Below are 16,400 nucleotides of genomic sequence, written 5' to 3'. Positions count from 1 at the left end.
AGGCAACCCCCAAGGAGGACGCACCCTCTCGCGCCGCGCCGGAGCTCCACCAACATCTCCAAGTTGCTGCGTTTCCTCCGCCGTGTCAAAGCCAAACTCCGGTGGTCTCCAAGCTTAATTGAGGTGAGGGTTAGCATGATTAGGTTGTTGTGGTGCTTGATTGTCGATTTGTGGTTGTTTGGTTGCGATTTGGAAGAGATTGGAGGAGGAGGGTTTTGGAGGAGATGCCGCCGCCTTAGGCGGCGCGTGTGAACGCATGGTGGTGCCTAGGCACGGTGTGATGCCGTGGGAAGGAAGAGGGGAGGAAGGAGAAGAGAATGGGGCGGCGGTGGCGTGATACGCGATGTTGGTGGCGTCGGCGCGTGAGCCCCACGCGCAGCCTGCCGGCTGGTGGCGCGTGTACCCCACGCGCCGCCACGTGCGGCGGCGTGAACAGTGTTTCTGAAAAGGGTAATTTTGTAATTTATTTTTATGTACGGTAAATGTAAAAAGGTGATTTACGTACGGTAAATGTAATTTTTAATTACGTACGGTAAATGTAAATGTAAATTACTTTTAGTAAAGGTAAAAGTAATTTTGGAAGGGTAATTTGGTAATTATTATTTACTGAAATAGTACTTACATTTGAATAGTAAATATATGTACAGAAATACGTAAACAGTATGTATTCGTACAGAGATACGTATTAGATGTGTATTTATACATTAATACATAAATAGTAAATACGTGAATAGTATGCAGTGAATAGTAACAGTGAGTAGTACTCAGTGAACAGTAAATTCGTAAAACCGAAAATTGCTGAACAGTAACCGATTATTACTGTTACGGCATTTAAAGGTTTACGAAACGTTTCTAAATTCTTTTCTTATCTTTTAAAGGTGATCGATAAATCAAGGAACGGAATTATCTTCGGAAATTGTGGAATTACGCTCGAGTCGATAAGGTGAGTAAAATCTCACATATTTACGAATCAACCCTTGCGGTGAATTCAAGATTTTTGCAAGAGTTTTAAATATTGAAATACGACATGTATCTGATATAGTGGAATATATATATTTGTATAAATGGTAAATACGTACTTATATATATAGTTTGCTATATTATATACTGTTATGAATTCATTGGAATTGGTCATTTCGAAGACGAGAATTATATGACGAGCATGTGAATTAATTTGTACAATATGAGGTGTAATTATTGTGCGTGATTTTAATGTGTTGTTAAACGTTTTGTCTTCGGACGTGTTTATGAATTATGACATGTATATGATATAATAGATTATATATATTGTATAAATGGTAAATAAGTACATATATATATAGTTTGCTATATAATATACTGTTATGATTTTATCGTGATGATGTCATTTCGATGACAAGATATTATCGAGCATGTGATTTTGATTTGTACAATATGATGTGAGATTATTGTATATGAATTTTAACATGGAGATTGTTAAAATGTTGATTGTCTTCGGACTTGATTTTTGTACAATATGATGTGAGATTATTGTACGTGTTTGGCAAGTCGGAACCTAGCCTTTGGCCGGGCGAAAGTTACGATACAGTTAGAGCTCTAGTCTGTCTGCCGTAGTACTGCATGTGAGGTAACGGGTGGTTATCGGCTCATGAGTACTCAGATTGTTTTGGATATTGGGTAGCGGGTGGTTACCCAATATCAGCGGTGTACTACGTGAGGGGTAACGTATGTGTACCAGCGTTCATTAGTACCCGTATTATAAATGTTTTTGGGTAACCAGAAGGGTTGCCCGATTTCTCATGCGCACTTTCATTTCATATATTTTTGGGACAACCAGATGGGCCGTCCATTGACTCATGAGGGCATTTATATTTGCTGATTTGTGATTTTTCGTATATATATTGATATGCGAAATATATTTTCATTTTACTCATACGAGCTATAAGCTTACCGGGTTTGTGTTTACAATCCCGGTGCACCAATTCGATGGTGTAGGGGATAATTCCGCAGGTGTTGACTAGTGGAGATTGAGTGATGACTCCGGAGACTCGAAGTCATTCGTATCCTGCTTGTGGTGAGGTTTTTAGCGTGGATTTGTGTGTGAGAATTGGTGTGGATTTATTTGTGAGATTTGTGAGAGATTGTGAGGATTATTACATTTCCATCTTATGTAATGTTGAATTATAATTTGGGTTGTAATAATTAGTTTTCTGAGTTGTACTGAGAACTCAGTAATGATCCGCTGTGCATTTTAAATGATTTCGATTTCATTGAAATTGTTTAGTGTTTAACGACTTTGAAATTTTGAGTTTTTAAGCTTGAAATTTTAGGGTTAGTTTAGTAGTATAAAATGCAAGAAGGAAGCGTTCTGACTTGATATACCAACAAATGATTAGCCTGTGAGCTTAGAAGTTTTCTAAAACCATGCAATTTCCATCAGAAAATACATCATGGCATCTACTTTCCTTCTAATGTAAACTTGAGTTAGAGTAATGCTAATTTTGATACTTGTACGTAGAAAAAGCGTGACAATTTCTGACCCGGCCCTTTCCATTTTCCATAACCGCAACAGCAATCATGCGTATATAATCTCTCGAGTAGTCCGCTCACATCCAAATATGTTTATAGGCAAATCAGTTTCCAAACCAAGTACACAACAAAAAATTGGGGTTTGAATCTCAGAGATGTATTCAACAGGTGTCATTTCACAAAACTAGTTAACTAGCTAGTTCTCATCATCTCATGTAAGGCCGGTCTTGAGCATTCGAGAGCCTAATGCGAAATTTGAAATGAGGCTTATATAAAAATGATTATTAAAAAAAAGATAGCATTTGATTTTTCATTGAGATTTTGTTATAAATTAACGACTTTATTGGCTTATTTTTGTGGTTCCTTAATAAGAAATTATCAAAAGCCCCCTTTTAAGATATGAATTAGTTCACTGTTTCTTCTATTTTTCATGAGTTTAGTTGATATTTTCTAGTATCAACGAGCCATTGAGAATTCTATAGGTAATAACAAGAATATGATTGTGGGGGCTTTCTGGTGTTTCTACGCAAATATTAAATTAAAGTATCAAATTATCGATTGAAAATTATAATATACGCTGATTTAGAAAATATATATATTTTTTAAAATGTGAGTGTTGGGTCTTGAACTCAAGACGTTTGCAAACTTAGCAAAGAAAATGTAAGCTTAATTTATTGCCAACGAGAGATAAATTCATAATATGTATAAAATAGTTTTAATAAGTATTTATTAGAGTTTTAGTGTTTTGTAAAATCTGAATTTGGGGCATTGGCCGGATTAGGGGGCCTTATGTGACTGCACTAGCAGCACTCCCCATGGCCGGCACCGATTCCATGTCCATTTGTTTATGTTATTTCACAGACGTGATGACAAATTTAAATTTAACATATAAGTTTACCCGTGTGGGTCTAACTTTTGTTGTTTTTATCTATACTAGCCTCGTACATGTGTGATGCACGTGTTTTGATCGCACGATTTGCAGAATTTTATTTGAAGTGTATTCTTGAAAAGATTTTATGTAATTTTGTTTTATACGAATGATAATTTTAGTAAAACACGTTAGTGATATATTTGTATTTTTACATAATTGGTTTTTTGTCTATGTATGAGGATAAAATTATAGAGGGATAAATTTGACAGTTCACAATTTGGTGAAACTTTTGAAAACTCGCTTTATAGTAGTAGAAAAACCATATCGTATCGGAAATAATATATGATGATCGAGATGGATTTCGTGGTAAGCTTGGAGGCTTTGTTTGAAGCCAAACTTATATTCTTGTTCCCATTACAATAAGCTTTCCAGCCAATACCAGTTCAGTATATCGAATCTCTCACTAATGCGACTCGCATTGGTTTTTTCTCATTGTGAAACAAAGAAGCATGCATAGGCATTATTGCAAGTCTTTTTCATCAATTTCTTTTTGTTCTCATGCTCAAACCAGAATAAACGTTAAAACACGGTGATTCAGTTACCATTTGGATCATGTATAATTTAACTCGTGGCCCAAGATATTAAGAGAACTTTTGGCTAGAGGAATTTTGAGGACGCAAGAAACAAAACCACGAGCATTTTGATTGATTATTTCTATGAAAAATAGAGTAGTAACGATTACCATTGGTATTGTACGTTTTCCTTTACTCGAAAGGATGCCAAGCAATGGTACTGTCAAATTCAATCCGATCGTACAATTGGTACAGAGGAGTCCCTTTAGTACAATTGGAGTTGATCCCTATGATCAGGATTAGTCCCTATCCTTATAATAACCGTAACCACGCATGACTTGATAGAACCGTACGTGATTGTTTATTGTGATTAGAAGAACAACTCGATCATCAACACGTTGTTTAATGAAATTGGAAGAACAACCCATTTGTTGTGAAATTTTGTTCAACTTTTGGGTGACTCGATCAAATTTATGAACTCCATTATTTGCTATGTGTAATTTATTAGATTCAAGCTTATTCTTTCTTCAGTGGAAATTGGTTGAGTGATTCAACATATATAGCATCCATCATTAAGTGGTACGATAACAGAGAAATTACTACACGCAATACCACTTTGCCTATCGGTTTGGTAACCTGATCAGAGCTCAGTGGTTAATGGTATTCAAGAGACGTTGCTACTTGCAAAACACAAATCCTTGCTTATATATTAATCACAAACATAAAAAAGTACATTTGATCTAGATTGTCCATACCCAAATTAAACAAGAAATCCCACCTTGATTACGTTTCCAAATCCCAACAGTCCAATCTGTGACAAAGGTTTTCAAACACCATGGTGGGATTAGTGGCATAATTAAAACAAAATGAAGTAAAAAACCGTTGTTGTACTCAAAGTTATTTCCGGGATTTGAATCGAGTATTAGATAGACTGCGCGCCGTGATGTCGACCTTTGTGTTATTATCAAAACAAGACTCCAAACTCCCAACCAAGAAAGTACCGAGACGACTAAGGACGTCACTCGTTAAGCCCAAAGAGTATGTCAACCCGTACGGCTCTGCCAATTTGTCACCATCTGCAACAGCGTTCATCCAATGATCATCACATGCATCGACGTCAATTTCTCGTATCTTTCCAAACAGCAGATGAGTTGTTTGAGCAGCTATGTTGATGCTGGCGACGTTGTTTCAGATGCTCAATCTTTGTCTTGTTCTTTCGAAGGTGAAAAGCCCTCATCATCATCTGGTCTCTCACTGGCATACTTGTTTTTTCATCTCTCATGTCTTATATGGTGGATCCCTGGCTTGCATGACTCTTATATATTCCATTGTTTCTTCTGTTCTCCAAGCACTCTCTCCATTCGCAGACTCTCTCCCTCGTTTTCGGCTTCTCGCTTTTAAGGGTTTTGGTGTTTGGTGATTATCTCAAGTGGACAAAGTAGTCTGCTTGAGTCTTGTACTGGATTCGGTACTTTTTCGCATCTTAATCACCTTTCTGCTGATGGCTGTGTTTGTGTTGCCACCAGCTGTTTGAATGAATGTCTCTGGGAGTTTTTGGTTAATCTGTATGTTTACATTTTAGTCTTCCATGTTTATATATATTATCTTTGACAAGCGAGATAGGAATCATGAGATTATTTACCAGTAGTGAGGTGCATTAGAGACTCAGTCCATGCTTGTGCATATTAGTTCCTTGACTTCCTTCAGGTAATGATGAATAAGAGGATTAATTTTAATAAATTGTAGAAATATCGAAGCCCTGATTTCTCATATAAGAAGCTATGGTCTCAAGAAGTTGGAGGAATCACTAGAAGACCTACCCATATATACATGTTTGTGTATTTGCTCTTTTTAAATAAGTTTTGAAACACAACATCTTGTAATGACTACTTTCCGATTCTACAGGTTTTCCATCCTTGTGTTTCTCGTTGAGGCTAAGACTCTATGGCCGCAATGGATACGTCAATTGCTCTTCAGCCTATTACGCAGGAAGCTGTTGACCTGGTGAATGTTCTTGACCTATTTTCATTATGTTGGCTTTAAGTGTTAAACCATCCCCAATTCTTATGCTGATGAAGTACTATTAATTAAGCCAGCTGGTGTGCAAGATTATTTCCTCATCTAGTACCTATTTACTTATCGCATGAGATCAATTCGATTACTTCTGTTATTAATAACTTGTCAACAATCCTCTTGGAACAATCATAGTTTGCTGATGAAAGGAGCAATTTTTGTTTACTTTTGATCGCAGCTTGAGAGTGTTAACTACTTTCATCAGTTGCTTAAAGAGTCTAATGCGTGTAATACGAACTAAGGCTTTTTTTTTTTCATGCCTGATCGACTAGGAATCTCTGCTTTAATCCATTTTTTCAAAGGCTGTAGCCTTATCTAAACTTAATATGCTGGCAGGAGAACATCCCTGTGGAGGAAGTTTTTGAACACTTGAAATGTACAGCAGAGGGTCTCAATTCTGTTGAGGTGCAAAAGCGTCTGGAGGTTTTTGGTTATAACAAACTTCAAGAGAAAAAGGTTTCAAAGAACTGATTTCAGCTGGTGATCTTTATGTCTATTGTAATTACTTTTCTTTCCAAAGGCTCCACCTTCTTCTTGATAACTGTCTTTTGTTCTGCAGGAAAGTAAAATACTCAACTTTCTGGGCTTTATGTGGAATCCTTTGTCTTGGGTTATGGAAGCAGCTGCAGTGATGTCAATAACTCTCGCATATGGAGGCGTAAGTGCCTAGACGTACACATTATTGTTCAGAAAAAAAAGTTAGGTTTCTGGACTGACTTCTCAGAAAAAATTTCTTCCAGGGAAGGACAAGAGATTTTCAGGATTTTTGTGGAATCTTTGCACTACTCATTATCAACTCAACAATAAGCTTTATAGAGGAAAACAATGCTGGAAATGCAGCTGCAGCCCTTATGGCGCGGCTTGCTCCAAAAGCAAAGGTTACCTTACATTTTGATGAATTATGTTTCCTTTCTCGACCAACCGCTTGACTACATACATGTTCTTCCTTTGCCACTCAGAATGACTTTTGGTGATCTTCATGTGAAATTGACAATTCACCAATTCTCAACAGATTTTACGCGATGGGAAATGGAATGAGGAAGATGCATCTGTGCTGGTTCCTGGTGACATTATTAGTATCAAATTAGGGGATATAATTCCAGCTGATGCACGCCTTCTTCAAGGAGATCCTTTGAAAATCGACCAGGTAGCTTTTGTGTATTAAATCATGTCCTATACTCTCATTCATACTTTGGAATCATACAGTATCTCAAGATCGTTTATTCATATGTACCAAATTTGGAATATGGTAAGATGCATCACTATACCTTATTGTTCTGTTATTTCAGGCGTTTAGTTCCAGGCTTCTTTTAGTTTAATAATTGTTTTCTTTTCTCTTCAGTCTGCTCTTACAGGCGAGTCTCTCCCAGTAAGTAAGCATGCAGGTGATGGAGTTTACTCTGGCTCAACATGTAAACAAGGTGAAATTGAAGCAGTCGTAATTGCAACTGGAGTACATACTTTCTTTGGAAAAGCTGCTCATCTTGTGGAAAACACAACACATGTTGGGCACTTTCAAAAGGTTTGTTTAATAAACTTAAGGGGATAATTGAGTCAAATCATGTTTTGGTAGACTGTGAAGCCAATCTTGAAATTGAGTGCATATAGGGACACATGCATATAGCACTCTCAACATCTCTCATGTGGAAAAAAAATCAATGAAGGCATAACCAGGTGGTTTCCTTGCAATCCATATTCTTCTGATAATTCTGAAGTTACGAAACTCAATTTTAAGATTTGATAGGTGGCTTCCTATGATAATCGTCTGCATATAGGGATCAGATGCATAACCAATTTCATTTTGTTGGATTTTGAATGTGAGAATTTGCTAGTGGTTTTTAGATTACTGACTACCTGTTTCAGGTCTTGACAAGCATTGGAAACTTTTGCATCTGCTCAATTGCTATAGGCATTGTGATTGAACTTATTATCCTAGTTCGTCAAGGAAGAAATTATCGTACTAAAATAGATAACCTTCTTGTCCTACTTATTGGTGGCATCCCAATTGCTATGCCAACAGTTCTCTCCGTTACCATGGCCATTGGCTCTCATCGTTTGTCTCAGCAGGTATAAGAAGCTTTGTTTAATATAAAAACATGAAATTTCAGCTTTTGAGTTAGGTCTATTTAGTACAGAAATTAAAGTGGGAGTTTGCTTGAGTCTCCTTTCAGGGTGCAATCACAAAGAGAATGACAGCAATTGAAGAAATGGCTGGGATGGATGTGCTATGCAGTGATAAAACAGGAACTTTAACTCTCAACAAGTTAACAGTGGACAAGAATTTGATAGAGGTGATACTTATTTTACCTGTCATATGAACTTCAACTATTAATAAATACATGTTCTCTGGAGTTGCCTTCTTGTGACCGTATGCATCATGATTAATTTTCCAGCTGCTTAGGTCGTTAGAAAAAAAAAAAAAGGAAAAAAAGATGAATCTTATTGTATCTTCTTCAAATATAGATTTTGGAATGAATATTGGATTATGTTGACGTTTGGCTTCCACTTCGTTGCAGGTTTTTGCTAAAGATGCTGAAAAAGACACCGTTGTATTGATGGCAGCAAGAGCTTCAAGGTTGGAAAATCAAGATGCCATTGATGCAGCAATTGTTTCAATGCTGGCTGATTCTAAGGAGGTAGTAAATCATATAACTGAATGTTAATGCACTTCTTATATGCTTGTGGAAAGTCACATTTTTTTTTTGGTGAAACCAGACAAGAATATGTGATTTCAATATAGTGATTTCTTCATTAAAGGCTTTACTGAGCTGGTGTTTTCTTCATTGGCAATTGTAAGGCACGAGCCGGAATTACAGAAGTTCACTTTCTTCCTTTCAATCCGACTGATAAGAGGACAGCACTTACATACCTAGACAAAGATGGTAAAATGCACAGAGTGAGCAAAGGGGCACCAGAGCAGGTACTTAATATATCATTTCCATATATTGACTTCATATATAGTCACATACAAAATAATCTAACCTTCAAAACCTTCTATGTGTAATTTGCAGATACTCAACTTGGCGTGGAATAAATCAGATATTGAAAAGAGAGCACACACTGTAATTGACAAATTTGCAGAACGTGGCCTTCGATCCCTTGCTGTTGCACAACAGGTAACCGAAATATAATCATGTCCCTGATAATACATTTTCTTCCTTAGATGCTAATCAATGATTATTTCTTTAATACACAGGAAGTACCTGCTGGAACCAAAGACAGTCCTGGTGGACCTTGGGAGTTTATTGGTCTTCTCCCCTTGTTTGATCCACCACGTCACGACAGTGCTGAAACTATTAGAAGAGCTCTAGATCTTGGTGTGAGTGTAAAGATGATTACAGGTATTTTAAATGACCTTTTCCCTGTATTCTCTTCTATGAGGACTGCTCAGTGACGTCAGTGTAATACAAGTGATTCACTTGTCTAGCCTTCTGATGCAACTTCATACATAATTATTGATTCACTCCATCCATATCAAAATCTAACTAATAATTAATATTTAAATTTTCTTCTGACTGCTCTATTCGTTTTACTTTACGAAGGCGATCAACTGGCAATTGCTAAAGAGACAGGGAGACGACTTGGGATGGGCTCAAACATGTATCCATCATCTTCATTGCTCGGTGAAAATAAGAAAGGCTTAGATGCTAGTCTACAAATTGATGAACTCATTGAGAATGCTGATGGATTTGCTGGTGTCTTTCCGGGTAATGTTGGTTACAAACTTGCGTTACAATTTCCTAACATGCTTTGCATTGCTATTATTTGACTGGAGGCTTTATTTCAGAGCATAAATATGAGATTGTTCAGCGATTACAAGTTAAGAAGCACATAGTTGGAATGACTGGTGATGGAGTTAATGATGCACCTGCCTTGAAGAAAGCAGACATAGGAATTGCTGTGGCAGACGCCACAGATGCTGCTCGTAGTGCGTCTGATATAGTACTAACAGAACCTGGATTGAGTGTTATTATTAGTGCTGTTCTGACAAGCCGTGCAATCTTTCAGAGAATGAAGAACTACACAGTAAGGGGATTCTCTCTTCTCATTGTTATAGATATTGGACCAGCCTGGTCAGGATTACACTAATTGCTTATGTTATGGTTTCCTTTTTCAGATATATGCAGTGTCGATAACAATACGTATTGTGGTGAGTATTTTGTATTTACATTAGATTATGTAACATACAAACAAACATAATTCTCAGTTCTCATTTCTAACTGTGTTTGTAATTTTGTATAACAGCTAGGTTTCTTGTTGCTAACTGCATTCTGGAGATTCGATTTCCCTCCTTTTATGGTCCTCATCATAGCCATTCTTAATGATGGTGAGCATTACTAACCTTTCCAGTTCTTTTGGCTTTGTCTGTAATCCAGTTGATTTGAATAATTCTCATATTCTATTATTGTTTTCAGTTATTTCACTATTTTCCAGGTGCTGAACATAAATTTGAACTTTGAACTATTTTCCAGGTACTATTATGACAATATCCAAAGACAAGGTTAAGCCATCTCCAGTTCCAGACAGTTGGAAGCTCAGTGAAATATTTGCAACTGGGATTGTCTTAGGGAGTTACCTTGCTGTTACCACAGCTATATTTTTCTATATCATTTACGAAACCCACCTCTTCCCGGTAATTTTGCCATCCTGCATATGTAATCAGTGTTGAATGCTTATTGTGTTAGGTCTAGATATAATTTTGAGCGCTCATATTCTATACTTGATGGCAAAGATCGAAGACTCTATTAACATCTCTATCTGTCTCTTAGAAACATTTTGGTGTCAAACCGAACTTCAAGGAACTTGTTGATCGCAATGATTCCAGTTATACAAAGACACTGAATGGCCAGCTAGCATCTGTTGTGTACCTTCAAGTTAGCACCATCAGCCAGGCTCTAATTTTTGTAACTCGCTCCAGAGGTTGGTCGTTCATGGAAAGACCTGGTCTTCTTCTTGTTAGTGCCTTCATAATTGCTCAAATGGTAATGATCTCTTGCCCTTTTTAAGAAATAATATTGGATAAAAATTATGTGGGATCACATAATGCTTTCATATTATTCAGAGTTCATGCATTCGTTTCTTCACAAGCAAACTAACAAAGGTTCATATTTTATGAAATGCTTCATGCTCACAGGTTGCAACAGTAATAACAGCTGAGGTTTCCATAAAATTTGCTCAAATTCATAAAGTTGGCTGGGGTTGGACTGGAGCTGTTTGGGTGTACAACATTATAATTTATATGCTTCTTGATCCCATTAAGTTTTTTGTACGGTATGCTCTCAGTGGAAGGGCCTGGAGTTTGGTACTGAACAAAAGGGTGAGTGAGTTCAATCCTTCCATATTGTGCATTTGATTAGACATCTAGATCGAACAAAAGTATGTGCTTGATTTTCGAGACTCCTATACAGGCTTCTATTAATCTTTCTAAGAGTACTTATATACATCTATCATCTATGTTTCTGCAGACGGCTTTCACCACCCAAAAGGACTTTGGTAGGGAAGCTCGTGAGGCTGCATGGGCAACAGAACAGCGTACACTTCATGGCCTTCCAACTATGGACACAAATATCTTCCATGAGAGGCATACATTCAGGGACGTTAGCATGATGGCTGAAGAAGCCCGACGACGGGCAGAGATTGCAAGGTTGGTCTCTTTTCAAGTTTGGATATTGCTAGCTAGTTCAATTTTTCTTCAAGCTAGTAATAACAGCATGGATATGCATAAACTTTGCTCATGTTTTCTGCTGTACAATGCAGACTAAGGGAACTTCACACTCTCAAAGGAAAGGTGGAGTCCTATGCAAAGTTAAGGGGATTGGACATTGAAGTCAACCCACATTACACAGTCTAAACTCATTTTCCACATCATTTGCAGCTATTCCCTCATTGTGTTCCACTTTGATTTTTCCCCCTTTGTTTTCTTTGTTGTTATCAATCTTTTTCCATGTACGAGTTTGATGGCACATGTATCTTGACGATTCCAAATAATATAATTAATAAGAGCTTTCCCTTTCATGATCGCCGATTTTTCATGTTGATATAATCTCCATACATACCTTGTTAAATACAGAAAAATGCATCATTTGACACAACTTGATAAGTGTACTAAACTACTAATATACACATTCCCGGTTTGAAGTAGTGTTGGAGAAATATTTCTTCTAATGACATTGATTACAACAATATTAATTCATTGTTTGAAACTCTTCCCACTTCAACATTATTGTTCCAATGTTATCTCTTTGTTTATTATGTGTTGATAGTGTTGATGACATTGGCTTTATCGCAAAAACCGCAGAAGTATAAGAGAAATGATCTCATTTTCTACTGCATTAGGAAATGTTTCAGTATAGAAGTACTCTTTCTAGTAATTGGGACCCATCCCTAGCATCCATGCATCACAATGCCAGCATATACAATGGCCACAAAAGAGTCCCTATCCATCTCAACAATCATTCCACCACAACCACTAAAATTATTGCATAATATATATTTTTAAATATCTTGAGAGATATTGTGATCCTTGTAAGCAATCATTAATTAATTTGTACCTAAATCCTAGCTTAGTCTATATGGTTACAGGATGCTGCACACAGAAACTTGTTAGCCAATAGATTAGCCTTTGATCCTCCTCCAATCAATATAACTTCTTTATTTTTTAGAATGGTAAAACTTTCATTCAAAGAGAGAATTAGAATATGAGAGGTAAAGTGATCTGGAGTAAAGCAATTCAACTTCGTAAAACTCTTGTTGTTTTGAAAGCTCTTCATGAGCGTTTACTAACTGATGAAGTTTTACAACGGCGAGATTTTTCACTTCTATCTCGTTGCTCCTTTTGTGGAAGTCATGCGGAATCGGGTACACATCTTCTTTTGCATTGTTATGAAATTGTGGCTTTATGGAAATGAGTTTGCATTCTATTTTCTCATTCATTCTCGCCTTGGGGTATCCTTGATGAAGTGTTTAATAATGTTGGTGTTTCAGCGTTCCCAAAACCTAAACGTCAACTTTGGTTTCTAGTTTTCTGTAATCTAATTTGGTTTATTTGGATCACTAGAAATTTGGTGCGTTTCGAAGGTAATATTTTTAATGTGTTGGAAGCCCAACGTCATCTTTTGGAATTGTTCAGAGAGTCTGCTATGCATTCTTTTCATCCTTACAAGAAGCATCACGATATGTCTATTTTCTCTATTTTTGGTATCTCACAACTGTCTGCTAATGCTACCAGCTTCATCCCGTCCTTTAATTAAGGGTTTCTTGGCTGAGGGTTTGCTATTTGCTAAGAGTTTTTTATATATATGGTTTTGCATGTGTGAGTGTATACATGCCGGATTGAGTTTTTGTTTATTCTCTTTGTTGGAGTTTATCAGACATAGGAGGTCAGGTTATTTTGTCCCCCTTATTTGTTAGTTTGATTTCAATAAATTAAAGACAATTTGTCTTATTAAAAAAAAGAGTCGGTGATAGACAAAGATGTCCCCACTTGCATCCCTACGAGGCTACGGCTAACATTAGTTACAGATTTGGATTTGTCAGTTGACATGACATCTATAAGCCAATCGGGTCCAACCCCTAATCACATATGATGCCCCTGAAGCCGGACTACTCTAGTCAATATAACTAAAAAGAAAAGAAGAATAAGAAGAAGAATAGAGAAACAGACCAATAAAGTGTGACAGGCCTCTAATGCTCTCCCAACATGTCTATGCAATTCAGTGAATTCACATGTTGTGTGATATTACATTTCAACAGCAGGTTTGAACTGGACTCGAATAATTTTTTGCATGGAACCACCCTATGTGTTACCAATAATGTAATGGGCTAATGCTTCCACATAATATCGTGTGTTTATGCGCCATGAACGTGTTCAGAGAAAACTTATATCTTTTGTCTAAGCTTTTATAATCCCTCATTGAGTAAAACTGGAATGCAATTTCACATTGCCGACCATGATGAGTATGAAATGCACCACTTCCTTCAATTCACGTGTATGACTAGACCCTCATTTTTGAATTGCATTCCTCAACCCTTGGGTCAGAACTGGCCTATATGTCTCTTTCCCACATTACCAAAACTTCCCACCTTTTTGGCAAGTTTACCAATCCTTCCCTCATCATCTTTCCCATCTCACATAATAAAGCTCTTCTCTTTGTTTGGAATGAATTATATGATATTGCATATAATGCATGTATACGCATTAGTTAGGCCATTTGTCTAGATCAGAACTGCACCCCACGCATTTTACACCACAAATCAAACAAGCATCCCCACCAGAAAAATCTTGATTTCCAGATAAGATGCATGCTTTAAACATGGATTCTATTGGTTGTCTTCACTTAGGTTTGTGCTTAACTTTCTCCTTCTGCATTTTCCATCTCTTTTAGCGCCTTCTCTGACTTTCTGCTCTAAATTTCCAAGTCATTGCATATATTGTAGTCACTTCCCTCGTTTTCTTCACACCCCTTTTCCAAAACTACTTTGTTAAACTTGGCCTTGCTTGCTTGGCTGTACTTGTTCAGTTGTTTATGTAACTTACAATCAACTTGCTTAATCTGCAAGCTAGCTTCCAAATACGTTCTAGATGTTGATATCAGAAGCATAACTACACAAACTGGAATTAGGAGAATACCTCTCTATCTACATTATTTGCAGTCTGGCCTTTAAATAGCCTTACAAAGAAAACTGAAAGACAAAGCAGCCCACGTCTTGCACTACTCAGAAGCAAATATCAGATAATAATCTACCTAAATACCAACATATCCTCCCTTAAACTAATTGATGTGAGCAATCAGTTTAAATTTGGAACCTCACAGACTCTCAACATTTCTCGCTGCTTCACAAATTGCTCCAACTTCAATAGTTTGGTCATAATATCAGCCACCTGATCCTTTGTACCACAATGAACAAGACGCACTTTTCCATCTCTAGTAAGGTCACGAAGGAAATGAAACCTCACATCTATATGTTTGCTTCTGCCATGAAGCACTGGATTCTTTGAAAGTTTAATAGTGGAACTATTGTCACAAAGAATAGTGATTTTATTGTTTTGTAAATGACCTAACCTTTCCAGTACTCCTTTCATCCAAATACCTTGTGTGGCACAAGAAGCAGCTACTACATACTCTGCCTCAGTGGTTGATAAGGTCACAATAGGCTGCTTCTTGGATGTCCATGACACAGCTCCCCCACTCAAAGAGAAGACATACCCTGATGTACTCTTTCTGTCATCCACATCTCCTGCATAATCACTGTCAGTGTAAGCCAGCAGCCTCCCATCTCCTTTCCTTTTATAAAATATTCCCAGCTCAACTGTGCCTCTGACATACCTCAACACCCTTTTTACAACTTGATAATGAAACTCAGTGGGATTTGCCATGAACCTACTAGAAAGGCATACAACAAACATCAAATCCGGCCTAGTCAGAGTTAGATACATCAAGCTTCCAACCATTTGTTTATACAAAGTATCATCCACTTTAACTCCCCCTTCATCTTTAAACAACTTAACCCCTGGAACAATGGAATTATTTACATGATTGCTTTGCTCCATTCCAAACCTCTCAAGTAGCTCTGTTGCAAACTTCTTTTGACTAATATAAATGCCTTCAGTGCATTGCAGAACTTCCACACCAAGAAAGTATCTCATCTTACCGAGATCACTCATATCAAACTCATTCTTCATGGACTCCTTAAACTCAGTAAACATATGCTCACTATTTCCAGTAAAAATCAAATCATCCACGTACAGACTTAAAATTAAGAACGTACCTCTTGTACCAGCCTTAATAAACAATGTATGCTCAAAGTCACACTTCTCAAATCCTTCCTTCAAGAAGTAATTCTCAATTCTGCTGTACCAAGCTCTAGGAGTTTGTTTGAGCCCATAGAGTGCTTTCTTGAGCTTGTACACTTTCCTTTCTTCTCCTTTGACTTCAAAACCCTGTGGTTGCTCAACATACACTGCTTCAGTGAGTTCTCCATGTAAGAAAGCACTTTTAACATCTAACTGATAAATGGTCCAGCTTTTATGTGCTGCCAAAGCAATAATCATCCTGATTGTGTCCCAACGAGCTACTGGTGCATAAACCTCAGTGTAATCTATTCCCTTCTTCTGAGCATAACCCTTTGCAACTAGCCGAGCCTTACACTTTACCAACTCACCATGTTCATCATATTTTGTCTTAAAAACCCACTTCACACCAATTGTTCTTACACCTTCAGGCAAATTAGTAAGCTCCCATGTATTGTTTCTTTCGATAGCTTTTATCTCGGACTTCATAGCATCTCTCCATTTAGGACATTTGGCTGCATCATCATAGGTAACTGGATCTTCATTTGCAAAGAAAACAGCAAGGCTATGTGGTTCAGTTTCATCA

At 37.2% G+C, this 16,400-nt stretch overlaps 1 protein-coding gene across 1 annotated transcript; it reads left to right on the top strand.

Moving 5' to 3' along the window:
* The first annotated feature begins 5,805 nt into the window (after positions 1–5,805).
* On the top strand, positions 5,806–12,034 carry LOC126793633 (plasma membrane ATPase 1-like). Its single transcript, XM_050520210.1, has 21 exons — positions 5,806–5,955; positions 6,361–6,480; positions 6,584–6,682; positions 6,765–6,902; positions 7,037–7,171; positions 7,367–7,546; positions 7,888–8,091; positions 8,196–8,315; positions 8,541–8,660; positions 8,822–8,944; positions 9,036–9,140; positions 9,221–9,365; positions 9,567–9,731; positions 9,812–10,050; positions 10,142–10,174; positions 10,270–10,351; positions 10,497–10,657; positions 10,794–11,006; positions 11,159–11,341; positions 11,490–11,668; positions 11,782–12,034. Exons 1-21 carry the CDS (start codon positions 5,896–5,898, stop codon positions 11,873–11,875), a joined length of 2,898 nt encoding a protein of 965 aa, XP_050376167.1. The 5' UTR covers positions 5,806–5,895; the 3' UTR covers positions 11,876–12,034.
* The last annotated feature ends 4,366 nt before the right edge of the window (positions 12,035–16,400 follow it).

The sequence above is a fragment of the Argentina anserina genome, chromosome 5 (assembly GCF_933775445.1).
Source record: "Argentina anserina chromosome 5, drPotAnse1.1, whole genome shotgun sequence".
NCBI classification, from domain to species: domain Eukaryota; kingdom Viridiplantae; phylum Streptophyta; class Magnoliopsida; order Rosales; family Rosaceae; genus Argentina; species Argentina anserina.
Note: the sequence above shows the minus strand (reverse complement) of the source record. Positions and strands in the feature narration are given on the sequence as shown.

What these genes read in the sequence shown, in the direction of transcription:
- LOC126793633 (XM_050520210.1), top strand. Translation starts at nt 5,896, where the DNA reads ATGGCCGCAATGGATACGTCAATTGCTCTTCAGCCTATTACGCAGGAA. An exon ending in ATCCTTTGAAAATCGACCAG is followed by an intron (nt 7,172 to 7,366) that starts GTAGCTTTTGTG and finishes TTTTCTCTTCAG; the next exon opens with TCTGCTCTTACAGGCGAGTC. An exon ending in TGGACAAGAATTTGATAGAG is followed by an intron (nt 8,316 to 8,540) that starts GTGATACTTATT and finishes ACTTCGTTGCAG; the next exon opens with GTTTTTGCTAAAGATGCTGA.